Below are 26,247 nucleotides of genomic sequence, written 5' to 3' on the forward strand. Positions count from 1 at the left end.
AAGGAGTTAAGTGTGTGCTAGGGAGTGATTCTAACTGTGGGGGGGGGGGGGGGGGGCTTCAACACGCACGACATTGATCACTGCTCTCGATGACAGAGAGCAGTGATCTTTGTCCTGTCACTAGGCAGAATGGGGGAATGCTTTGTTTACACAGGCAACTCCCCATTCTACCTCTCCGTGACATGATCGCGGGCACTTGGAGGACATTGAGTCTGCGGGAGCCATGGTCACGGAGAACGCGGGCGTGCGCCCGCAGCATCACTTCTTAAAGAGGAAGTAAACCCTGATGGGTTTACTTCCTCTTTGTCTCCCTGCAAAGGTAAAGCATAATGGGCAACTCTGCATCGCATAGTAGCCCATTATGTGTCACTTACCTGACACAGGAGCCAGCAGAAGTCACCGCTGTCCCCTCTTCCATCTTCTTTCCGGGTATCGTGGCTCCAGCACTGGGATGGGCCGGAGCCACGATGCCGTCACTCCCACACATGTGCACAGGAGCTGCCACTAAGGGCATGATCACCGTTAGCAGCGGCATGGTCAGTGCGCCTGCGTGCCGTAGACAGCGGTGCCTGTCTTTTTGCAAATACCTCCTAAACCGTGATGTCCGTGACGTCACCGGATCTCCGACAGAACTCCCTGAAGACATGGAAGCCAGCGGAGAGGTGAGTACCGATCAAAAGAATTTTGATCGATCAAAAACATTAATCCATTAATCGAGGAATTGATATTTAGCCTCAGTGCGCCTGCGTGCCGTAGACAGCGGTGCCTGTCTTTTTGCAAATACCTCCTAAACCGTGATGTTCGTGACGTCACCGGATCTCCGACAGAACTCCCCGAAGACCCGGAAGCCGGCGGAGAGGTGAGTACCGATCAAAATAATTTTGATCGATCAAAAACATTAATCCATTAATCGAGGAATTGATATTTAGCCTTACAGAATATATACAAGTTATACAGACCTTTGTGCAGGTGTTTTCTCTATGGCCGATGGCTTTCTAACCGGTGCGCAATCTTGAAACGAACCAGCTGCAAAAGTTAAATTGTGTATGAACAAACTTTTAGAGATACTTTGGTTTCCTGACTATTGCAGCTTCTGGCAATCCTCAGTCAGAGGAATAACAGGCTTCCTTAGATACAGTAGTTGAGCTCATGATATTCATATCATCTTGGTATGACAATCCTAAGGGTCTGAGATATGAAAAGCACATTGGAGGGATTACCGAAAATATGACTTCATTCACTACTGGGGAAATGCAACAATCTTTTACCGTTCACAGGTGACATGAAATTATGGACATTAATGATAACTTAAAGCTGAAATACATATATAGAGGCTGTTTAATGCCCTGTACACACAGTCGGACATTCCGACCACAAAATCCGTCTGATTTTTTCCGACGGATTTTGGGCGAAACATGTACTGCATACACACGGTCGTACAAAGTTGTTGGAAAATCCAATCGTTCGGAACGAGGTGACGTTCGTTAAGTACGACAGGACTACATAGAGGCTAGTAGCCAATAGCTTTCGTCTCGTAATTTATTCTGATGCCGCGTACACACAATCGGAATTCTCGTCGGAAAAAGCTCTGATGGTTTTCCCGACGGAATTTCCGACGGAATTCGGCTCAAGCTGTCTTGCCTACACACGGTCACATCTAATTCCGATCTTTTATAACGCGGTGACGTACAACACGTGCGACGGGACTAGAAAAAGGAAGTTCAATAGCCAGTAGCCAATAGCTTCTGTCTCGTAGTTGAATCGGAGCATGCGTGATTTTTGGCGTGTCGGAATTGCATACACACGATCGGAATTACCGATAGAAACTTTTTCCGTCTGGAAAATTGAGAACATGCTATCAATTCTTGGCTGGCGTAAATTTCGGACAGCTAAATTCCGATGGAGCATACACACGGTCACATTTTCCGATGAAAAGCTCTCATCTGTCTTTTTCTGGCCGGAATTCCGATCGTGTGTACGCGGCATCAGCGTGCGTGGTACTTTGTCCGTCGGAATTCTCTACACACGATCGGAAAAAGTCCGACCGGCTTTTTCCCGACGGAAAAAGTCCGATAGAGCCCACACACGACTGGAGTTTCCAACAACATAATCCAATCTGACCTTTTCCGTCGGAATTTCCGACCGTGTGTACAGGGCATAACTTGCTAAAAGATTCGGCTGTGTGAGCCAAGCTAAAAGGAAAACTGAAGCGCCAAACCGTAGATTATTAGTCCAGATACAAACTTATTGCAATGAAAGATCAAATGGAGCCAACACATTTCAGGGGCCAAAAATATCCTCTTTCTTCAGGGTTTGAGGGTGAGAAATATGTGTATCTGATCACATGGTAAAAGGGCCGGGATCAACCCCATACTTGGATCTGTGATCAGCCGAGTCTCATAGACTCGGTGATTACAGAGCGAGCCGTGCGTGTCCCGTATCCATGGACGTCCTCCCGCCAATTATGCGCGGGCGGCAAGTAGTTAAACACATGAACTAGTGGCAGAGGATTGGTAGGGAGGTGTTAAAATATACAAAAAGCTGTAAGGAGTCCATCATTTTTAGATTTTGAGAATTGTTTGTGTGATTGTGAATTTTCTATAGATTTGCACTGAATGTCTGTTTATTCTAATGCCCTGTACGCATGGTCGGACTCTCCGACGGGAAATGTGCCATGTGTGGGCTCCATCTGACTTTTTCCGTCGGAATTTCCTACGCACAAAGTTTGAGAGCTGGATATAAAATATTCCGACATCAAAACCTGATCGTTTAAATTCCGATCGTGTGTAGACAATTCCGGATGGACAAAGTGCCACGCATGCTCAGAATAAATTACGAGACGAAAGCTATTGGCTACTGCCCTCTTTATAGTCCCGTCGTACGTGGTTTACGTCACCGCATTCGGAACAAACGGATTTTCCGGCGAATTTTGACGAATTTTGTCTTTGGAATGTCCGACCGTGTGTACAGGGCATTACAGTAAACAGTACCTGTCACTGCTTGTTGTTATCACATGGGATGTTTACAGCAAACAGAATAACAAACATAAATAACAAATTGAGTCTAAAAAAAAAAAAACTCTCCACCTTGAGGGCAATTCCTTCTCTAGCTTTCAGCCCCTTTCACACTGGGGCGTTGCAGGCCGTCGGCGGTAAAGCGCCGCTACTTTTAGCGGCGCTTTACTGTCGTTTTAGCGGCGGTCTGCGGCCGCTAACAGGGTGGTTTTAACCCCCGCTAGCTGCCGAAAAAGGGTTAAAACCGCCAGCAAAGCACTGCTGCAGCGGCGCTTTGTCGGAGGTGTAGCCACACTGTCCCATTGATTTCAATGGGTAGGAGCGGTTTAGGAGTGGTGAATACACCGCTCCTTTCACCGCTCCAAAGATGCGGCTAGCAGGACTTTTTCCACCGTCCTGCTAGCACACCGCTCCAGTGTGAAAGCCCCTCGGGCTTTCACACTGGAGTGAAAGGGGGCGATTTTTTCAGGCGCAACACAGGCACTATTTTTAGCGCTGTAGCACCTGAAAACCGCCCCAGTGTGAAAGGGACCTTCCTATTTTGCAAGTAATGATTTGCACCAGGATTAGTGTGGTGTAAATTATTGACAACATTTTTTTTTTTTAAAGAAAAATGGCTTTATTAAGTTTTTATTAGCTGGCAAAGTCATCTGCCAAATAATTTTGATGAGGTTATTATAAGGAGAAAAGAGGTACAGAGAATTGCCTAAAACAGCATAAACAGGCCGAACTATTGGAAATAATGTTCCCCCCTGGCAAACCGGCAAAATATCAGTTCTGACCTTCATAAATAGCCCTCGGAGGATCATTAATGTCGGCAGATGTAGTGCTAAGTGCAGCAGAGTGCCTGCAAAGGGTTAACGCCATCTGGTATACAGGCGCGAGGCACCTGGATCTCTTTCCAACATGTTGTGCGATAAGAAAAACAGTCAAAAAACCCTTTTTATATATCTTTCTTTTTGGGGGGGAATGGGACTTGAAAGTCAAATAATCAGCTGCCATACAACTGCCAGATCATATATTTGTAGAGGAAAGTTCCCCACTTAACTTTAATCTCGAGGCGGAAAGCAGAATTACTTGTACTCTTGGTGGACCCTGTGCAGAATCCATTTGCAGAACTGTTGGTGCCAAAAAACGTCTCCCTTTGTGAGCTCAGCGCGAAACGCCGCCAAAATGAGCTGCCTGTTGGCGGCCTCTTTGGGGACTCAGTTCTGCCATCAGAAATCACAGGGCCCCTTACTACAAGTCTGGGACCCCTTGCCCATTGCTGCATGTTAATGTACTTCAGAAAAAGGTATATATATATAAATCATGTAGCTCGTTTGTTATAACATCTTAGAAAAGTCAGCAGATTTGGAGTCAGCAGATTTGACAGAATTGCATTTCCATGTGTAGCAAGGGCCCTAGAGGCCTAATGGTGACCTCCAGAATCAGGGAGAGCTGATATCCTTCTGTGTAGAGTGGGTTACGAGGCATGGCGGGTGCAAAGTAAGGTAGACTAATGCCACGTACACACGATCGGACTATCCGGCGGACTTAGTCCCCGCTCGCTCGTCCCCGCTCGCTCGTCCCCGCCCCCTTTCCTGACCGGCCGGGCTGCGTGCTCGGATAAGGGTCTGGTATGGACTTTGGGGGGGACCCCCACACCGTTTTTTCGGCATAGGGGTTCCCCTTAAAATCCATACCAAGTGACAGGGCTAGCAAGGTGTCAATCTCACCGATGGAGGCGGTGACATTGACTTCCTTGTCTAGTCCCGTCTACCTGGAGTCACGTTCAAAATGAACGGACTTTACTCCATGTGTGGGCAAGTCCGTTCATTTGAAAAGTCCGGCGGACCGCCGCCAAGGGTCCGGCGGATTGTCCGCCGGGCCTAGTCCGCCGGAAAAGTCCGGTCATGTGTGGGTGTGTGTGGGCAAGTCCGCTCGTTCGGAAAGTCCGCCAGATAGTCTGATCGTGTGTACACGGCATAGTGGACACCAGACACCAGACACTTCTTGAATGCAAAGAGAACTGTGGGAGAGAGGGTTAGGGCCAGGACACCCTTTGGTAGTTGCAATGTTAATTAGCAGACTCCGAGACTTTTATAGGTAGACAGCCATGCAGGGAAAGGCACCCAGCCGGACACCAAATCTGCATGCATAGACACGTTGTCTCCTATGGCAAAAATCTTGAACAGTTTCTAACAAAAGGTTGCAATGAACTCTTTTCACTTCCTCCACAATCTCCTTTTTAGATCTTCACTCAACTGAGCTCCCCGTCTATCACCTAGACCCGCTGATCCACTGCCACTGGATCTCCTGAGCTCTTCCAATCTTCTCACAGAGTTTCTTCCTCAAGCATCACCCCCGCACACCTGCTGGGTCCCTAGTTTGGCACTCACAGATACTCCTCAAGCATCACCCCACTGACCTGCTTGGTCCCTGGCTTGGCACACAAGACTGCTTTGCAAGCGTCACTTCCACTGGCTGGGTCCCTGGCTTGACACCTGCTGAAGTTTCCCAATTCTTCACCATCCCCGGTTGGTGAGAATATTGCTCCGGTACTTGTTTCAGCTACTCATTGTGGTCCCTGGTAATAAGGTGGATGGTCCCTTAGTGGCGACAGCTTCCCCTCTACCTCCGACCACAATAGGTTCTCCGGCCGGCAGAACCGTCACTTTTGGTTGGACTGAAAGCCGCAATCCCAGCTCTGCACTGCTCTCTTGCTTCTGGATAGGCCCGGGATAGGCTTCAGACTCTGGCCTAGCAGCCCGGAGCAATACAAAACACGTCCACCCTAGGGATGAGCCGAACACCCCCCGGTTCGGTTCGCACCAGAACTTTCGAACGGACCCCAAATTCGTACGAACTTTAGAACCCCATTGAAGTCTATAGGACTCGAACGTTCGAAATTAAAAGTGCTAATTTTAACGGCTAATATGCAAGATACTGTCCTAAAAAGGGTTTGGGGACCTGGCTCCTGCCCCAGGGGACATGGGTCAATGCCTAAAATGTTTTTAAAAATGGCCGTTTTGGCGGGAGCACTGATTTTAATGACGATTAAAGTGAAAAAAAAAAGTGAAATATTCCTTTAAATATGGTACCTGGGGGGTGTCTGTAGTATGCCTGTGAAGTGCCACGTGTTTCCCATGTTTAGAACAGTCCCTGCACCAAATGACATTAAACGGAAATAACATCATTTAAAACTGCTTGCGGTTTTAATGTTATATCTGGTTCCTGCAATATGGTTGAAAATCATTGAGAAAAATGGCATGGGTAGCCCTCCCTGCCCATTACCAGCCCCTTTGGGTCTTGTACGCATATTAAGGGGAACCCCGTACCCATATTAAAAAAAGGAAATGCGTGTGGCCCCCAGGCCCTATATACTCAGAACAGCAGTATACAGGCGGTGCAAACAAAACAGGGACTGTGTAGGTTTGTTGTGTTAAGTTGAATCTGTTTGTAATTTTCAACTGGTACATTTTTAAAGTGTAGCTCCAGTCAAAAAAACGATTATTAAGCTTTTTGGAAAACATAGGGAAGGGTTATCACCCCTGTATAATTTGTTTTGTCGTCCATCTTTTTTCATCTCACTTGCTGTTGTCTCCTTCCGTTTGCAAGTAGGAGATGTTTGTAAGTTGGATGTTTGAAAGTAGGGGCCTGCCCTATATGCTCTGCAGAAATGGCGGAACAAGGTGTTGGTTTTGCCACAACATTGTAAGCCCTGAAAGTGACTCTTGGTGGGCGCTGGAGCGCCCTGCTGTGAACGATTATATCAAGAATTGTAATTACATGCCATTGTTGAACAGTGGTAGAAAAATTGACCTTTGGTGGTTGTGGTGCTGGTGCCACAACACTATAAGTCCTCACAGTTACTCTGGGTGGGCACAGGAACGGGCCCTCCTGTGAAATATTATATCAAGAATTGTAATTACATGTCCCTGTTAAACAGGGGCAGAAAAATTGGGCCTTAGGCACTGGTGCTGGTGTCACGACACTGCAACCTCTCCCATATACTCTAGTTTTATTGCAGGAATTAGCCCTGCTGCAAAGCATTGCATCAAAAATTTTAATTAAACGCCCCTGTTAAACAGGGGCAGAAAAATTGGGCTTTAGGCACTGGTGCTGGTGCCACCACACTGCAACCTCTCCCATATACTCTAGTTTTATTGCAGGAATTAGCCCTGCTGCAAAGCATTGCATCAAAAATTGTAATTAAACGCCCCTGTTAAACAGGGGCAGAAAAATTGGGCTTTAGGCACTGGTGCTGGTGCCACCACACTGCAACCTCTCCCATATACTCTAGTTTTATTGCAGGAATTAGCCCTGCTGCAAAGCATTGCATCAAAAATTGTAATTAAACTCCCCTGTTAAACAGGGGCAGAAAAATTGGGCTGATGGCATCACCCAGAACCAGAAATGTTCTTCCAACATATCAGCGGAGGAGGAAGAGGATAGACAATCAACATAACAGGACAGTCACTCAGCATCAGCATAGGCAGTCTTGAAGGGATGTGATATTTCAAAAAAAATTATTCGGTTACATCAGCTTCAGGTGCTTGGTAGCTGTGGGTGATCCAAGACTGATTCATCTTGATGAAGGTCAGTCGATCAACTGATTCGGTGGACAGGCGCACCCTGTGATCGGTAACAAAGCCACCAGCAGCACTGAAGGTGCGTTCCGAAAGAACGCTGGATGCTGGACAGGCCAGTAGCTCAATTGCATACTGTGCAAGCTCTGGCCAGTGATCCATCCTCAAGACCCAGTAAGCCAGAGGATTTTCGGTGGGAAAGGTGTCCAAGTCTGACCTTGCCCCTAGGTATTCCTGCACCATGTAAATCAGACGCTGGCGATGGTTGCTGGAACCGATCATACCTTGGGGCTGCGGACTAAAAAATTGTCTGAAAGAATCAGTCAGACGGCCACCTTCTCCACCGCTCCTTCTGACCGATGCCTCAGCAACACGTTGTCCAGGACCAGGAGTTTGTAACCTCCCAGTCTCTGGGAACGTGTTGCACAGACCTTTCTGCAAGGCCTCCCGGAGATGTCTCATCCTCTGCTCCCTCTGCGATGGCAAGATAAGGTCGGCAACCTTACCCTTGTACCGTGGATCAAGGAGAGTGGCCAGCCAGTAATGGTCCCTCTCCTTGATCCGAAGAATACGAGGATCCTTCCGCAGGCTTTGCAGGATCAGGGAGGCCATGCAGCGTAGGTTAGCTGAGGCATTCGGTCCGGAGTCCTCTGGGTCACTAAGGACAACATGATCCGCAGCTATCTCCTCCCAGCCACGTACAAGTCCACGGGTTTCTTGGGACTGTAAATCATCCCTACAAGACTGCTGCTGCTGCTGCTGATGCTGAGTGCCAGCCTCCACCTCCATGCTGACACAATCATCCTCCTCCTCCTCTTCCTCCTCCTCATCCTCTTCCTGTGTGATGGGTGGCACAGCAGGAACACTGTCTGGATAAAGGGGGCCTTGAGAGGCAAGGAAGTCCTCCTCTTCCTGCCTCTGTTCTGCCTCAAGTGCCCTGTCCATTATTCCACGCAGCGTATGCTCCAAGAGGTGGACAAGAGGTACAGTGTCACTGAAGCATGCACTGTCACTGCTCACCATCCTTGTGGCCTCCTCAAACGGTGACAGGACAGTGCATGCATCCCTTATCATGCCCCACTGGCGTGGTGAGAAAAAACCGAGCTCCCCTGACCCTGTCCTGGTGCCGTAGTCGCACAGGTACTCATTGATGGCCCTCTGCTCCGTGTGCAGCCGCTGCAGCATGGCCAACGTTGAGTTCCACCTGGTGGGCATGTCACATATAAGGCGGTTCTTGGGCAGGTTCAACTCCTTTTGGAGCTCAGCCAGCCGAGCACAGGCATTAAATGATCAGCGGAAATGCACACAGACTTTCCTGGCCTGCTTCAGGACATCCTGTAAGCCGGGGTACTTGCCCAAGAACAGGTTAAGGACGTGAGCTACACAGGGCACATGGGTCAGTTGTCCCTGTCGGAGGGTGGAGAGGAGGTTGGTGCCATTGTCACAAACCACCATTCCTGGCTTAAGCTGGCGTGGCGTCAACCACCTCTCGGCCTGCCCCTGCAGAGCTGACAAAACATCCGCCCCAGTGTGGCTCCTGTCCCCCAAACAAACCAGCGCAAGCACGGCATGGCATCGTTTTGCCTGCGTACTTGCGTAGCCCCTGGAACGCCTACGGAGCACCGCTGGTTCTGAGGACAGAGCACTGGAAGAGGCCATGGAGGAAGAAGAAGAGGAGGGGGTGGAGGAGAGAGGTGTGTCACAACCAATAGTAGCATTTTGGAGGCGTGGTGGCGGAACAACCTCCAACACTACTGCACCTTGTCCTGCATCCTTCCCAGCTGCCAGAAGAGTGACCCAATGGGCCGTGAAAGACAGGTAACGTCCCTGTCCATGCCTGCTGGACCATGAGTCAGCGGTAATATGCACCTTACCGCTGACCGCCCTGTCCAGCGAGGCAAGGACATTGCCTTCCACATGCCGGTAGAGAGCCGGAATCGCCTTCCATGAGAAAAAGTGGCGTTTGGGGACCTGCCACTGAGGAACCGCACATTGTACAAACTCACGGAAGGGGGCCGAGTCTACCAACTGAAAAGGCAGCAGTTGAAGTGCTAGCAATTTAGCCAAGCTAGCATTCAACCGCTGGGCATGTGGATGGCTGGGAGTGAACTTCTTTCGCCGGTCCAGCAGCTGGGGCAGGGACATTTGCCTGCTATAATCGGACATGGGTGTACTACTAGCAGAGTGCCCGGAAGCACTTGGCTGTGACACACCTAATTCTACACCTTCATTCCTCTCAGAGCAGGTTTCAGAGAGGACTGAAGGTCTAGTGGGGTTGGAGATGCCAGCTGATGAGGAGCAAGGAGAGGTCTGCTTTGTTCTTTGGTGTGGGTCTTTGAGGTACGCTTGCCAATGAGCTGCATGGCAGGTCAACATATGTCTTGTCAAGCATGTGGTGCCCAAGCGGCTGATGTTTTGGCCACGCGAGATATGCTTGAGACATATGTTGCAAATAGCAGCAGTGCAATCTGATGCACTCGTCTCAAAAAAGGCCCACACCAAAGAACTTTTAGAATAACGCGCAGAGGCAGTGCCCTGCACAGGCGGAGCTCTGCGGTGTGATTCAGTCGGTGTGCTGCCCCTAAGCTGGCCCCCGGAGGGCATCCTGCCTCATTGGACATGTGCCTCCTCCTCCTCCTCTCTCCTACCAGGCACCCACGTGGAGTCAGTGCCCTCATCATCCCCTCCCTCTTCATCGCTGTAGCAAACCTGGCAGTATGCTGCAGCTTGTGGAACAGTGGAACATGACTGCCAGATTGCTGTCCTTCTTGAGCATCCCCTCTCTCTGCGCTCAAGCTACTGCCTTCCTCTAGCTGAGTGTCATCATCAGAGCCTACAAAACACTGGGCATCCTCCTGGAGCATGTACCCAACACTGTGCTCAAAGAGTTCAGGAGACTCCTCAGGAGGACGTGGTGGGTCTAGGGAAGGAGTCACTGATGATGACATTGAGACGAGGGAAGACAATGCGTTGGCAGCTGCTTTGCTAGTACCCTGAGACTGGGTGAGAGAGGATGAGGAGGATGAAGAGGGCTTGGTCATCCACTCTACCAAGTCGTTGGCATGCTGCGGTTCAACATGTCCAGCTGCCGAAAAGAAGGACAAGCGTGTCCCATGGCCACGTGCTGATGACAATGCACCGCGTCCACGACCAGCACTGTTGTCTCTAGACACAGAGCCTGCTTGCCCTCTTTTATCGGCTTGCGCCTGTCTGCCTCTCCTTGCTGGCCTTCCAGACATGGTAATGGCCTGAAGGGAGTTGGGTAAAACAGCAGTTGGCAGATGCCTTTATTATAGAACACCAGAGATAAAGGGGTATACTGTAATTGAGTCACAAAACACCCACTAAGCCCTGCAGATGGCTCTATTAGAGAACAGCAATAAAGGGTAGATACAGGTGTATATTGTGCTGGAGGCACAAAACACCCACTAACTCCTGCAGATGCCTTTATTAGAGAACACCAGAGATAAAGGGGTATATGCAGATGTATACTGTGCTGTGCTGGAGGCACACACAACTTTCAATAACTCCTGCAGATGGCAAGTGGGCTCAAATAGAGAAGAGCTATGTAGGTGGATATAGCGGTGTGTACTGGGTACAGAGCACGCAGACAGCACGCACAAGCTCCTAACACTACTGACTGCAAGCTCTATTATAAAAGATAGATCACTAGCTATATAGGTGAGGTGAATATAGCGGTGTATACTGCGGTCAGGGCACGCAGACAACAACCACTACAGAAGAGCAAGATCGAAAATCGGCCGATAACGATAGGTGTGTACTGTGTTGAAGGTACACAGAACACCCACTAACTGCTTCAGACGCCAACACACTACACAAGGCCGCCGCGCTGGCGGCCTTATATAGTGTGGGGCGTGTACTACACAGCCTGAGCTATGATTGGCCACAGGCATCCTGCCTGTGGCCAATCATGGCTCTCCTCGCTGCTGGCGCTGTGATTGGCCAAGCATGCGGGGTCACAGTGCATGCTTGGCCAATCATGAGCCAGCAATGCACTGCGACGACGCAGTGCATTGTGGGCCGTGAGCGCCACACGAATTTGGCACGAACGGCCCATAACGTTCGGAATTCGCCGAACGGACGAACAGCCGATGTTCGAGTTGAACGTATGTTCGACTCGAACACGAAGCTCATCCCTAGTCCACCCAGACAGATGTCCAGTTGGCACAGAACCCCGATCACCTGACCTCACCAAAATAGACAGGCTCTCCCAGCAGGCCAAGGGACCCAAGAAGATCCATGTCCATTGGCTGAGATATCCCAATCTATTCCTAATCTGTCCTTGCAGCGCCCTTGTCTTATCTAATGCCACCAGATACCCGGCCATCTAGTGAAAGAAGCAATTCCAGAATTAGGGTGAAATCAATTGATCTCCTATCAATTGGCCAAGGCAACTATACCTGGCAGGTAAATTTACTAGCAACCCTGCCTAAACATCAGGGTGCCACACATGCATCTCTTATTTAAATAAATTTCTGTTAAGGGCTCAATCACACCAGGTACGCTGAGATACATTTATCAGCATTGATCTACACAGGCTCAATGCAAGATAACATAGAAAACATTGCTCTCTATGTGCCCTGTTTATACCATACATGGAGTGACAGAAAGCGGCTTCATTCCAGTCTCCTAATTGTAAACACGGAAGCGACGTCATGACGTCACTTCCCATTTACTCGGCTGCCAAGGGCTCCGGGTTTAAAAAAATATATAAAAAAAACGCCGATCTGAATACTTTGAAGTGCAAAGGAGGGATTTGGGGTCTTTTAGACCCCCCCGATCCCTCCATAAAGAGCACCTGTCACCACCTATTACTGTTACAATGGATGTTTATATTCCTTGTGACAGCAATAAAAGTGATCAAAATTATTTTTTTTTTTAAACAATTTATATGTAAACGGTGTTCAAATCACACATGTGAGGTATTGCCACGATTGTCAGAGCGAGAGCAATCATTCTAGCACTAGACCTCCTCTGTAGCACTAACCTGTTAACCGTAAAAAATAAAATAATAAATGTCGCCTATGGAGATTTTTAGGTACTTTAAATAAAAAATAAAATAAAATTCTTCTCAAAAATCTGTCCAAAATATACTGACCATGGTTTTTGACCCTGACCTTGACCCAAACACTAACCCTGGCACTGACCTAGATCAAACCTTGATCTAGGTATTTTTTTCTTTTCTTTTTTATTATTATTATTTATTATATTATTTATTTTTACACATAATTGTTTGTTTCTCTTTCTAGGCAAGTAGAGAAAGACAGAGAGAGAGAGAGAGATACAATGTATCTTTCCTTTCTATTCACAGAGAGAGAGAGGGAGAGAGAGAGACACACACAGGGGCAGACTTCACAGTGACTGATAACTTTGATAGCCAATCAGAGGCTGTCGCAACGATCAAGTGGCCTGGAACTGGTCTCCGAACCCCCTGTCCATCGCTGTCTCCCCTATCCATGCGCCCGGCCCCTTTTATGACATCGGCGCATGTATTCCAATGCGGAGGGGCTGTTTTTTTTTTAAGTATTGATTAGAGCCAGAGGCTCTAATAGACTTCAATATAGTGTTGGCTCGGGGAGCAGAGAATGTGCGCTCCGAGCTCACCCAGGTGTGTTACAACAGCGAATTAATATTCGCCGTTGCAACACTGATCCCCCTTCTGGCCAATCAGGAAGTGGGTTTTGACACCGGTCATCCGATTGGCTGAAAGGACAGGTGATCCTATTGGATGCCTAGGAGGAGGAGGGGAGGAGCTGCAAGCTGCCATGGAGGAGAAGACTCAGAGCCAAGCCGCTGCACTACGCTGCCTGCCACCCGCCACGATGGGTGCTGGACCGAACAGCGCTACAGTACATGAGACAAAGTACTACATGTACATTTGATCTATGGGGCCAGAACAATGTAAAAAAAAAAATTGTAATGACAGTTCTCCTTTAGGTGTATGATCAGCATTACTTACTAAAACAGACAGCAATGTACAAATAAAAAGTGACGTATCTTTATTAACCAATCACAATTTGCTCTATGCCAGTCTAGCAGCATTTAAAGCATAACTCCTCTTTTGTTGAGAAAAAAACATTCCCCTCTGGGTGATTTACAATGGATGTACAGCGGGAGGAAGTCCAAGCTGAAACCGGTAAAGATCCAAGAAGTGCTGACTGATGAGAGCCGCGTCTAAGATGGCGGCGATGCCATCTTCCCGCTCTGCACTGCCACATCTGCAGAAATACGGACTTCTCCTTCCTCTCAGTGCAGTGAGGCAGACTTTGATTTTGGGAATACCCCCATTGCCCTGCAGAATACCCCTCCCCCCTCCCCTGGCTCTGACCTCCTTAGCCCTTGTACACACGATTTTGTCCAACGGATTTTGTCCGAAACTGGTGTTGCATACACACGGTCGGACAAAGTTGTTGGAAAATCCGATCGTACTTAACGTGATGACGTTATTTCGTTGCGACGGGCCTACGTTCAGGCTAGTAGCCAATAGCTTTGATCTGAGCATGCGTGGCACTTTGTCCAATCGGAACTCTCTACACACAATCGGACAAAGTCCAATTGGATAATGTTGTCGGAAAGTTTTATAGCCCAGCTTTAAACTTTGTCCGGCGGATATTCTGACGGAAACAGTCCGATGGAGCCCACACACAGTTGGATTATCCAACAACACGGTCCGATCAGACATTTTCCATCAGAATGTCCGACCGTGTGTACAAGGGCTTCGTTTGAATGGGTGCTCCAAAAGGTTCTGCAAAACACCTCAGGACACCATCACTGATAAGCTCACATGGGAAATTCGTGAGGTGGGCCGCCGCACATCCGTCCTAGAGCAGAGGATGGATGAACTGGATGAAATCACCATTGTCTCATACTATACCCCCAGTAAAAACCCACTGTCATTCCTCTCGCACTTGTTCTCTGTAGTGGAATCCCATAAACAGGGAAGCCTCATGATATGGGGTGACTCAAATCAAGTACTGTACCCAATTTTAGATAAATCCCCGACTCCCATGGCTGCCCATCGCCTCTCCTACCAACAGCTCCTTAACCAACACTCCCTCCTCGACTCCTAGTGAGAAGTAAACCTTACAAGATGACAATATATGCATTGCTCCCATCAGTGGCGTAACTAGAACCTTCAGGGCCCCGATGCAAGAAACCATGAAGGGCCCCCCTGAATCCCAGCCAGGGCCCTTCCCTCCGAGTCCGGCGGTGGAACTCCAGGGCGTGGTCACAGGTATGACCTTTGTGAGCCCTGTAGTTCCACCACTGGCTGGGGAGAACAGACATCAGACTGAGCAGCAATGCATGGAGCAGGAGAGGGGTACTCTGAGGAGCCGGCCGAGGACACAGGTCGTGCGGGGAATGCACAACTAAAGAGCAGCCAGTGCGATAGTCGAGCATGGAGCTCTGCTAGTCACCCTCCACCTCCAGCCATCCGTGTGCATGGTGCACTGGTACCCCTAGCTGCCTATGCTGCTGCCAGCCATATGTAGAGGGGGCTGCATGGGCCCCCTGCAGCACAGGGCCCAGTTGCGGTCGCGACTGCTGCACCCCCTATAGTTACGCCCCTGGCTCCCATCCCCACAAGCAGTTCTCCTGTATAGACCACCTCGTAAACATCAGTACCTCACCCCTTATACTAGACTCGTTAATCCTGGCCTGGTCGGACCACAATGCAGTCATGACGACTCTCTCCTCCCTGATCCCACAACCCAACCTCCGAACCTGGTATAAAAAATGACAGTCTACTAGCCAATCCAACATATCGACAAGACACAGAAAAAGCTATACAGCACTATCTTACAAACAACAAACCCACGGATACAAACCCCCTGACGCTATTGGAAGCCTTTAAACCACCCATCAGAGGGGTTTGCATAAGCCAGGTATCCTACCAACGTAAATTGAAACAACACCTTCATAAGCAACTAGACAAAGTCTTCTACAAAGCATTGGAGAACTTTCAAACCTCGCCCTCTCCGTCGAATAAACAAATCTATGACAAAACACACTTAGAACTCGACCTCTTCCTGACGGACTCGGCACAAAAGAACATCTAAACACGCTTTCTACATGAAAGCAAACAAGCCGAACACATTCTTTGCCTTAACACTATGTGAGGCTGACTAAACCCCGAAACCAATCCGACTTAAACTAACCAAACTGTTCCAGTAACCCACAAAAAAATTCTCCATGAGTTCTGCAGAAAACTCACTGACCTGTATCGGGATACTCACAAATTCGACCAGACGTGCTTAGAAACCCTTCTATCCTCTATTCAACTCCCCTCCCTCTCCTCCACTCAACAAGAAACCCTTGACAGACCTATCACAGATTTAGAAGTCCACACTGCAATAATATCATTAAAACCGGCACAGCCACCTACTATAAATGCTTTTCTACCCTACATGGTTGAAGCTTACAATTCTCTCCTCTCAGGCCATTTCTTTCGCATAGAATCCCTCTTAGCAGCCATCTCCACAATCCCTAAACCTGAACACTGACGACACATCCTGGTCCAACTACAGACCGATTTCTATACTCAACCTAGACATCAAGATACTAGCTAAGATTCTCTTTACCCAACTCAACACAATTATAAGATCCTCAAAGATTGGACCGGGTTGATCCCTTCCAGACAAGCAGGTACCAATATCCTTTGCGCTACCCTCCTAGCCCAAACAGCACGAATCCGCCGCATCCCTGCCTGCTTCCTCTCCATTGACATACAGACATTCGACTCCTTATCCTGGCCTTATCCTAACTCCATCCTATGCCGGTGGGCATTTGGAACACATTTCCTACGTTGGATCTCCTCTCTGTATCAAAAACCAAAAGCATATGTATCCTACTCAGGATTCTGTTCTGACCCCGTCCTCATTGAGAGAGGAACAGGTGTGCCCCCTTTCTTCTCTTTGCCTTGGCAATCAAACCCCTAGCCCAGCTCATACGCTCCAACCCAAATATTAAAGGCCTAGAACTAGGAGGTCCCTACGAATCCTTCAGCGCAAAGCCCCCCAATTCATTTGGGGCAAACTTAAACCCCGTCTACCAAAACCTATTTTACATACACCCTGAATCCACAGAGGGCTAAGTGTTCCAAATACTACTATGCCGCCCAACTAGCGCAACCACCCAAATACCATGCCACTAAGAAAACTCCTTTTTGGGTCACGATCGAGTCGGTTGACTGTGACACACTTACCACAGCAAATCTCCTATGGCTCACACCTGCTCAACGCTGAACAATCGCGAACCCTGTCACTAAACACGGCCTCTCAATCTGGGACAGGCTTAGAACTCGCTTCAGTCTCCAATCTCAACACAATCCCCTCCTCTCCTCACCAACCCCTCCATGGTCATCTCCATCCTCCTTATTCGCATGGTCAAATGCAGGACTAATACGTGCCCATCATTTTTACAAATACACTAATATCACACCTTTTCCTACACTTCGCAAAACACATGATCTTCCACATACGGAAACTTTTAGATACCTACAAATAAAACACTTCTGGTCCCAAAATGCTCCCCCAAACTCATTCACTCCTGGCTTCACAACCTTTGAGCAAACTTGCAAATCCAACCCTCACAGACGTGGACTCAACTCCCTCCCCCCCACCCTATACTAACAAATGGGAGACTGAGCTAAACCTCCTAATTGGACACACTTTATTGGGCTCAAATCTGGCAGGCTACCAAATCAGCCACACCAAACATAGCGGCCCTTGAAACCAATTACAAGGTACTAACCAGATGGTACCTGGTCCCCACCAGGATATCCAAATTCCTACCCCAATACCCCTCCCACTGTTTCCGAGGCTGTAGTGTCCCAGGTACTCATCTACACATCTGGTAGGAATGTCCCCTAGCCCACATCTTTTGGTCGGAAATGTTCAACATCCTCTCCCCCATGTTCAATACCACCTTGCCATCTGACCCAACGGTAGCACTCCTGAATAGCAAACCACAAGCCATAACACACCGTCAATTCAAACTCCTGCTCCTTTTCTAACCACAGCAGCAAAACAAACCACAGAGAAAGCATGGAAATCAACCACACTATGCACAGTGTTAGTTAAACAACGAGTAACACAGGCAATGATCCACACCAAAACAGAGGCAATCTTACTGGATAAACTATCCAAATTCTAATCACTGTGGCTCCCATGGATCAAACACCACCTACCACCGAGTTTTGATTGCTCACTTCTATTAACTTGAGGGTGCATACCACCCACCACACCACTATCCATATACCACACCTGGCTCACTGAACTGCTGACCCCCTCAGGAGACGCCTCCTTCCCCCCATCTTCCCCCTACCTCACTCCAAACCTCACTCCTCCCCGCCTTTTTCCACAAACCTGTACATATGAACCTAGGACAACAAAGGTCACCTACACTTAGTTCAAGGACAAACATACTTTGGGGACACCTGGGATAGTTCGGATTATTGATCCTCTCCTCAGGAAAAGCTGTGCCACATTGTCAGATCTTGGCCCTGGAAAACATACATACCCCCCCAACTATCCCACAGACAGTGGTGGCCCGTCCATAGGCGCCAACCCCACCCAGCAGTCACAAAAAAAAATGTTTAAAAAAAAAAAAATGTTCTTTAAGTGCACTGTGTTCAGGTGAGATGGCAGACGCTTCATTTGCAGGTTTTTGAACTGCTTTGTGGCGCAATCCAAAGCGCTGAACAGCTTCCGCCCGTAGTATTACTACAGTGGGAGCTTTGTTGTTTAAGTGAAGAGGCTACTTCTGGTTTCCAGAGGGAAACCGAAAGTGACGTAGGCAGCTCCGTGGTATGCATGGCCCGAGTGGAGCTGCCTGTAAGGTAAGTAAGTGAGGCTCAGGGCTACATTAGATCGGGCACAGTGAGACTGCATTAGATCAGGCACAGTGAGGCTGCATTAGATCGGGCACAGTGAGGCTGCATTAGATCGGGCACAGTGAGGCCGCATTAGATCGCTCATAGTGAGGCTGCATTTGATGGGGCACGTTGAGGCTGCATTCGATCGGGCACAGTGAGGCTGCACGGGCACAGTGAGGCTGCATTATATCAGGCACAGCGAGGCTGCATTTGATGGGGCACAGTGAGGCTGCATTTGATGGGTACAGTGGCTGCATAAGATGGGCACAGTGACTGCATATGATGGGTACAGTAGTTGTATTTGATGGGGCACAGTGGCAGCATTTAATGGCACAATTGCTGAGTTTGGGCACAGTGGCGGCAATTGATGGGCGCAGTGGCTGCATTTGGCACAGTGGCTGTGCTTGATGGTACAGTGAGGCTGCAATTGATGGGTTCTTTTTTTCAGAATTTTTCAGTTTGTTTGCGCCCCCCCCCCAAAAAAAAATTTTGAGCACCAGCCGCCACTGCCCACAGATAACCATCCTATCAACCAATAGGATACCTTGTCCCTCCCAGACCCATGTTTTAAGATTGTTTTAGTTTTAACACTTCTCCGTTTGCAACTTATGACTTCCAAAGTCAGAGACATATCCCTTAGCCCTTGTACACACGGCCGGAGATTCCGTCGGAATGTTTCCTATCGGACCGTTTTGTCGGATATTCCGACTGTGTGTGGTCTGCATCGGACTGTTTCCGTCGGAATATCCGACGGACCAATTTTTCCAACTTGCCGGTAAAATTTTCCAACAAAATGCTCCGATTGGACATACTCCGATCAAGAGAGTCCCGGAGCAGAAGGAGAGGAAAGGATTGGCGTAGGGACGGCATGACGGGTGTGGACAGCACAGTCATGGTTTTCAGAGAAAAAGTTGTCCCCTTTAAGAAAGGGGGAGTGGCCGAAGCAGGGGAGGCGCTCGAGTTAGGAAGCTATGAGGAAGGAAGGAGAGTGACATCATTAGTGAGCGGCGGAGGAGAAGATTCCCACCAACCCTCCTGAGTATGGTTAATTATAATAGGGGCAGTAAGGACAGCTCGTGCAGTGGTTGGGGCTTTGGAGGAGGAGAATATGGATGTTATATGCATATATAACATGGTTGGTACCCATCTGTGGTATGGGGTTAACATGGTTGGTACCCATCTGTGGGATGGGGGTTAACATGGTTGGTACCCATCTGTGGTATGGGGTTAACATGGTTGGTACCCATCTGTGGGATGGGCGTTAACATGGTTGGTACCCATCTGTAGGATGGGGGTTAACATGGTTGGTACCCATCTGTGGGATGGGGGTTAACATGGTTGGTACCCATCTGTGGGATGGGGGTTAACATGGTTGGTACCCATCTGTGGGATGGGGGTTAACATGGTTGGTACCCATCTGTGGGATGGGGGTTAACATGGTTGGTACCCATCTGTGGGATGGGGTTAACATGGTTGGTACCCATCTGTGGGATGGGGTTAACATGGTTGGTACCCATCTGTGGTATGGGGTTAACATGGGTGGTACCCATATGTGGATGGGGGTTATCAGGTACCTTCCGATTAATGAGGGGTTAACCAGGAAGGGGTAAAAGGTAGGTCACTGCGAAAGTTGAGTACCGTCTCCAGGTCCGGGGGCTTGCGACCGGAGGCCTAAAGTTAAAGGAAGTTTGGCGCAGTGACCAGTGGTGGGTGTTTCCCGCAAAAGACCCTAAAAGTATATAAAAGTTGGTTAAGAGTTATTTAACCACTTCAATACCGGGCACTTAAACACCTTCCTGTCCAGACCAATTTTGAGCTTTCAGCGCTGTCGCACTTTGAATGACAATTGCGCGGTCATGCTACACTGTACCCAAATGAAATTTGTATCATTTTTTTCCCACAAATAGAGCTTTCTTTTGGTGGTATTTGATCACCTCTACGGTTTTTATTTTTTGCTAAACAAATAAAAAAATACGGAAAATTTGGAAAAAAAATATGTTTTTTTTTTGTTTCAGTTTCAAAACTTTGCAAATAAGTACGTTTTCACCTTCACTGATGGGCACTGATGGGGCTACACTGATGGGCAATGATAAGGCGGCACTGATGGGCACCGATGAGGTGGCACCAATGAAGTGGCACTGATGAGGTGGCATTGATGGACACCGATATGTGGCACTGATAGGCGGCACTGATGGGTGGCACTGATGGGCGACACGGATGGGCACTGATAGGTGGCACAAATTGGCACGGATTGGCATGGATGGGCATGGATAAGTGGCACAGGTGGGCATGGGTTAGGCGGCACAGGTGGGCATGGGTAGGCGGCACAGGTGGGCATGGGTAGGCGGCACAGGTGGGCATGGGTAGGCACTGATAGGCGGCACAGATGGGAACTGATAGGCGGCATTGTATTATAATATATTGCACTAATGGATGCCAATCAGTGCCAATCAATAATGCATGCCAATCAGTGATGCCCATTGTGGGCACTGATTGGCATCCATTATGGGCACTGATTGGCATCCATTGTGGCACTGACTAGAATCCCTGGTGGTCTAGGGTGGCATACCTTGTCCTTGGCATCCCTGGTGGTCTGGTGGCGTCCCTGGTGGTCCAGTGTGGGCATCCTCGGGGCGGCTGTGCTGATAATCGATCAGCACAGACCCCCCCTGTCAGAGGAGCAGCCGATCGGCTCTCCTCTACTCGTGTCTGACAGACGCGAGTGAGGAAAAGCCGATCACCGGCTTTTCCTATTTACACTGTGATCAGCCGTGATTGGACACGGCTGATCAGGTGGTAAAGAGTCTCCGTCGGAGACTCTTTACCGAGATCGTAGTTGTAGGGTGTCAGACTGACACCCCGCAACAACGATCGCCGCGTGGGGCGCGCAGCGGCTCATAATCCTGATCACGTCATATGACGTCCGGTCAGGATTATGAAACCACTTTGCTGCCGTCCATTTGCTATAGGGCGGGCGGCAAGTGGTTAAAATGTTATTTATTTAATTTGTTAATAAAAGGCCGTCAAGGCCATTTACTCCAAAATCTGGTCATTTCATTTGTGGGGGGGATTTGGAGGGGTTAAATATTATGTTTAACGGGTGGCTGAAGTGACTGTGGGTTAGGTCCTTCACATGTCATGTGTAGCCTACTCCGACGGACAAGGTGCCACGCATGCTCAGATCAAATTCCTAGACCAAAGCTTTTGGCTACTAGCCTGAACGTAGTCCCGTCCTAAGGAAATAACGTCATCACGTTATGTACAATCGGATTTTCCGACAACTTAGTCCGACCGTGTGTATGCAACATCACTTCCGGACCTCTTCCGGAATTAATCCGTCGGAATTACTCCGACGGATTTGGTTGTCGGAATCTCCGACCGTGTGTACAAGGGCTTAGGCTACACACTGTACAGCATTACTAGACAAAAAGATAAGATATGCCAATTGTTTTGCTATTGAGAAGCCTTGCTGTCTGAACCTGTTCACTTTGTTTTCTTACAAATGTTCTTGACTAATAACTTGTACTGCATTATTCTCAATAAAATGTTTGAAAGAGAAAGCACTCGGGCTTTCACACTGGAGTGACAGAAAGGCGCTTTACTGGTGCTTTAATGGCGCTTTAATGGCGCTTTACAGGTGCTGTTTTTAGCACTAAAACGCCTGTAAAGCACCTCAGGGTGAAAGTGGCCTTAGTATAGACTTTTGGGAAAATCAGTGAGCCAATCACACAAGCAGAAAATTATGGTTCTGTGGGGCGTTCAGTTGGCCATATTGCGTTTACAGAAAATTACAGCAGCTGCAGATGGAAAAGGAATGGCCATTTTTAATAGCATTCAATTATAATATGTGTTGCAATTGTATACGCTATATCATATTGACGTTTTGCTCCAACCTCAGTTTATTTAAAGTGGTTGTAAACCCTTTACAACTACTTTTTACTACATGCAAGACTATAATTAGGCTTACCTGTAGCTACACTGGATATCTCCTAAACCTGCGTGGTTTAGGAGATATCCCCTGTATTTACATGTACATACTAGCTCATTATGCCTTTGTCTTGCAGGTTTTTTTTTTTTTTTGGGAGGATTTTTATTTTTATTTTTTTAGGGTTTACAACCACTTTAACAAGGCGGACAGACTTACCATCAATCTGTCTGCTGATCTTCACACAGTTCAACACCATCTGTCTGTACTCCTGTGGTCTGTTAAGCAGAGTGTCTGCGGCTTCCAAATTCACAAAGTCCTCCATCACAGGATTGGAAAGCAGAGTCTGAAATACCAGGTAAAGAGAGAGATGTCATGTATTTATACTGTATATATAACCACTTCAGCTCCCGAAGATTTACCCCCTTTCATGACCAGGCGATTTTTTTATGATACGGCACTACGTTACTTTAACTGACAATTGCGCGGTTGTGCGACGCTGTACCCGCTGTCCTTTTTTTCCCCCCACAATTAGAGCTTTGTTTTGGTGGTATTTGATCACCTTTGTGTTTGTGTTTTTTTGTCTATAGTGCAAAAAATTTAAGACAATTTTGAAAAAAAATAAAATAAATATATATATATATATATATATATATATATATATATTTTTTTTTTTTTACATTCTACGAGCCAGGCCTTTTTGTCAACATCAGTGCCTGACCTCACAAACACGCTTCAGGAAGAATGGTCAAACATTCCCATAGACACACACCTAAACCTTGTGGACGGCCTTCCCAGAAGAGTTGAAGCTGTTATAGCTGCAAAGGGTGGGCCAACTCAATATTTAACCCTACGGACTAAGACTGGGGTGCCATTAAAGTTCATATGCGTGTAAAGGCAGGTGTCCCAATACTTTTGGCAATATAGTGTAAGTAGCAACAGCCATAAAGTTACATTATGTACCTGTTTATGATGTAAGACCCCTTTTACAAGGAGGCAGTTTTCAGGCGTTTTAGCTCTAGAAATAGCGCCTCTAAAGCGCCTGAAAACTGCCCCCCCATTCTTTGCAATGAGGGCTTTCACACTGGGGCGGTGTGCTTGCAGGACGTTCGGAAAAGTCCTGCAAGCAGCATCTTTGGGGTGTTTTGAGAGGGCTATATACAGTGCCCCCAAAATGCCTCTGTCCGTTGGAATGAATGGGCAGCGAATCTGAAGTGCCTGTAAAGCGCCTTGGAAGCGCCGCAACACAGGAGTTTTTAACTCCTTCTTAACTCCTTTTTAACTCCTTCTTTGGAGCCTAGGAGAGGAAGTGTGTTGCTGGCCAGATCACAAGGCTGAAAGTATCAGAAGGAAAGCCTGAAAACTGAAAAATTATGCAGCCACCATAATCAAGAACTGGTAAAATGCAATATATTTTTTGGGTTTAGATAGACTCTTTAACCCCCCCCCCCCGCACTGTAGCTGAATGATGGCTACCGCGCGGACCTTAATTGCCGGGAGGCCGTCAATAGACTTCCTACTGTGCATGAGCTGCCTGCGCGCCCCCTGCGGGGTGTGCTCTGTGATTGCCGAGTCTATGAGACCCTGCTGATCACAGATCGGAGTAACGGGCCAATCCCGGTGATTTACCACATGATCAGCTGTCAGCCAATGACAGCCGATCACGTGATGTGAACAAAAGATCGGTAATTGGATTTTTTTCTGCTCGCACTGACAGCGTGAGCAGAAACAAAAAAAAAGCAGATCACTGTCAGACGGACAGTGGTCCCGAAGTGGATGAGACATCACCCAAGTATCTGTGCCCACCAGTGCCACTTGCCAGTGCATAGGAATGCCACCCACCATTGCCCACCAGTGCCACCTGTTCCACCTATCAATGCCCACATGTGCCACCTATCAATGCCCATCAGTGCTGCCAATCAGTGCCCATCAGTGCCACCTATCAGTGCTGCCTATATGTGTCACCTAGCAGTGCCTATCAGTGCCACCCATCTGTGCCCATCAGTGCCCACCAGTGCCACCTCATCAGTGCCCACCAGTGCCGCCTTATCAGTACCTCATCTTCAGTGCTGCCTATATGTGTCACCTAGCAGTGCCACCTATCAGTGCCACCCATCTGTACCACCTCTCAGTGCCCATCAGTGACCACCAGTGCTACCTATCAGTGTCCATTAGTGGCGCCTTATCAGTGCCCATCAGTGCAGCCTCATCAGTGCACATCAATGAAGGAGAAAAATGACCTGTTTGCAAAATGTTATAACAAACTATAAAACTGTTTTTTTTTTTTTTTTCGGTCTTTTTTTGTTTTGTTTTTTGCAAAAAAATAAAAAACTCAGCGGTGAATAAATACCACCAAAAGAAAGCTCTATTTGTGGTAAAAGCAATGATAAAAATTAAATTTGAGTGTTACAGTGTAGCATGACAGTGTAATTGTCATTCAAAGAGCGACAGCGCTGAAAGCTGAAAATTGGCCTGGGCAGGAAGGGGGTGAAAGTACCCGGTTAGCAAGTGGTTAACAGGCAACCTGGACAGAAGTGCTTCCAACATGGATATCAGGAGTGACTGCTGTGTACCTGGAGGGCCAGCAATACATAACTCATCGTGTAACGAGGGTCCCAGGCCGACGGCTTGTCCAGGAAATCAACACAAGGCTTTCCAGTCCTTGGATCAACTGTTGGTAGTGAAGACAATGCAAACCTTTTTAAAAACCTTATTTTTATTAAAGGATTCAACATAAACAGAACACACATTATAAAAATATAAGAACGACATGAAGAAACATCACTAGAAGTGGACATAATGAGGTCAAACATTTGGCATGTCGAATATATATGTATAAATTCCTGTGGCCATTAGGCGTGCCCGCTGCTCGCCCACAGTGCCCAGCGGTCGCGATCACCGGCGGGCTCCCGCGATCGCTCAGGACACACAGAGAACCGAGATCTGTGTGTGTGTGTAAACACACCATTTCCGGTTCTCTGGGGGGAGAAGCGACAGATCGTCTGTTCATACAAAGTATGAACAGCGAACTGTCATCTCCCCTACACAGTCCCCTCCTCCCTTCAGTTAGAACACACAATAGGGAACACAATTAACCCCTTGATCGCTCCCCCCCCTAGTGTTAACCCCCTTCCCTGACGGTGACATTTCTACAGTAAGCAAAGCATTTTTATAGCACTGATCGCTGTAAAAATGCCAATGGTCCCCAAAATGTGTCAAAATTGACCGACGTGTCCACCATAATGTCACAGTCCCGATAAAAATCGCAGATCGCCGCCATTACTAGTAGGAAAAAAAAAAACGAATAATAGAAATGCCATAAAACTATCCCCTATTTTGTAGATGCTATAACTTTTGCGCAAACCAATCTATATACGCTTATTGCAATTGAGATTTTTAACCAAAAATATGTAGAAGAATACGTATCGGCCTAAACTGAGGGAAAAAAAATGTTTTATATGTTTTTGGGGGATATTTATTATAGCAAAAGGTTAAAAATATTGAGTTTTTTTCAAAATTGACGCTCTTTTTTTTTTTGTTTATAGCGCAAAAAAATAAAAACCGCAGAGGTGATCAAATACCACCAAAAGAAAGCTCTATTTGTGTGAAAAAAAAGGACGCCAATTTTGTTTGTGTGCAGCGTCGCACAGCCGTGCAATTATCAGTTAAAGCGACGCAGTGCCGAATCGCAAAAAGTGCTCTGGTCAGGAAGGGGGGTAAAATCTTCCGGGGCTGAAGCGGTTAAACCCAGAGGCTTCAGAGCGCACTTTTGGCCGGGGAATATTTCACATCCATGTTCCAGTCAACAGGAACTGTCAGATATTACTCAGCGTCCCTTAC

The 26,247-nt window shown here is 47.8% G+C and overlaps 1 protein-coding gene across 4 annotated transcripts in view; it reads right to left on the reverse strand.

Annotated features, from left to right (window-relative positions):
- UBE2U (ubiquitin conjugating enzyme E2 U) overlaps window positions 1-26,247 on the reverse strand; it is a 103,281-nt gene that overhangs the window by 44,563 nt on the left and 32,471 nt on the right. For all 4 annotated transcript variants that reach the window (XM_077450556.1, XM_077450557.1, XM_077450553.1 and 1 more), the window contains 3 exons: window positions 24,981-25,078; window positions 22,627-22,753; window positions 960-1,026 (listed from right to left, as the gene is read on the reverse strand). In XM_077450556.1, the coding sequence (XP_077306682.1) occupies window positions 960-1,026; window positions 22,627-22,753; window positions 24,981-25,078 (292 nt within the window). The remainder of the gene's footprint in view (window positions 1-959; window positions 1,027-22,626; window positions 22,754-24,980; window positions 25,079-26,247) is intronic.

The sequence above is a fragment of the Lithobates pipiens genome, unplaced genomic scaffold, assembly GCF_037356315.1.
Source record: "Lithobates pipiens isolate NorthernLeopardFrog02 unplaced genomic scaffold, aLitPip1_a1.2 Scaffold_23, whole genome shotgun sequence".
In the NCBI taxonomy this organism is placed as follows: domain Eukaryota; kingdom Metazoa; phylum Chordata; class Amphibia; order Anura; family Ranidae; genus Lithobates; species Lithobates pipiens.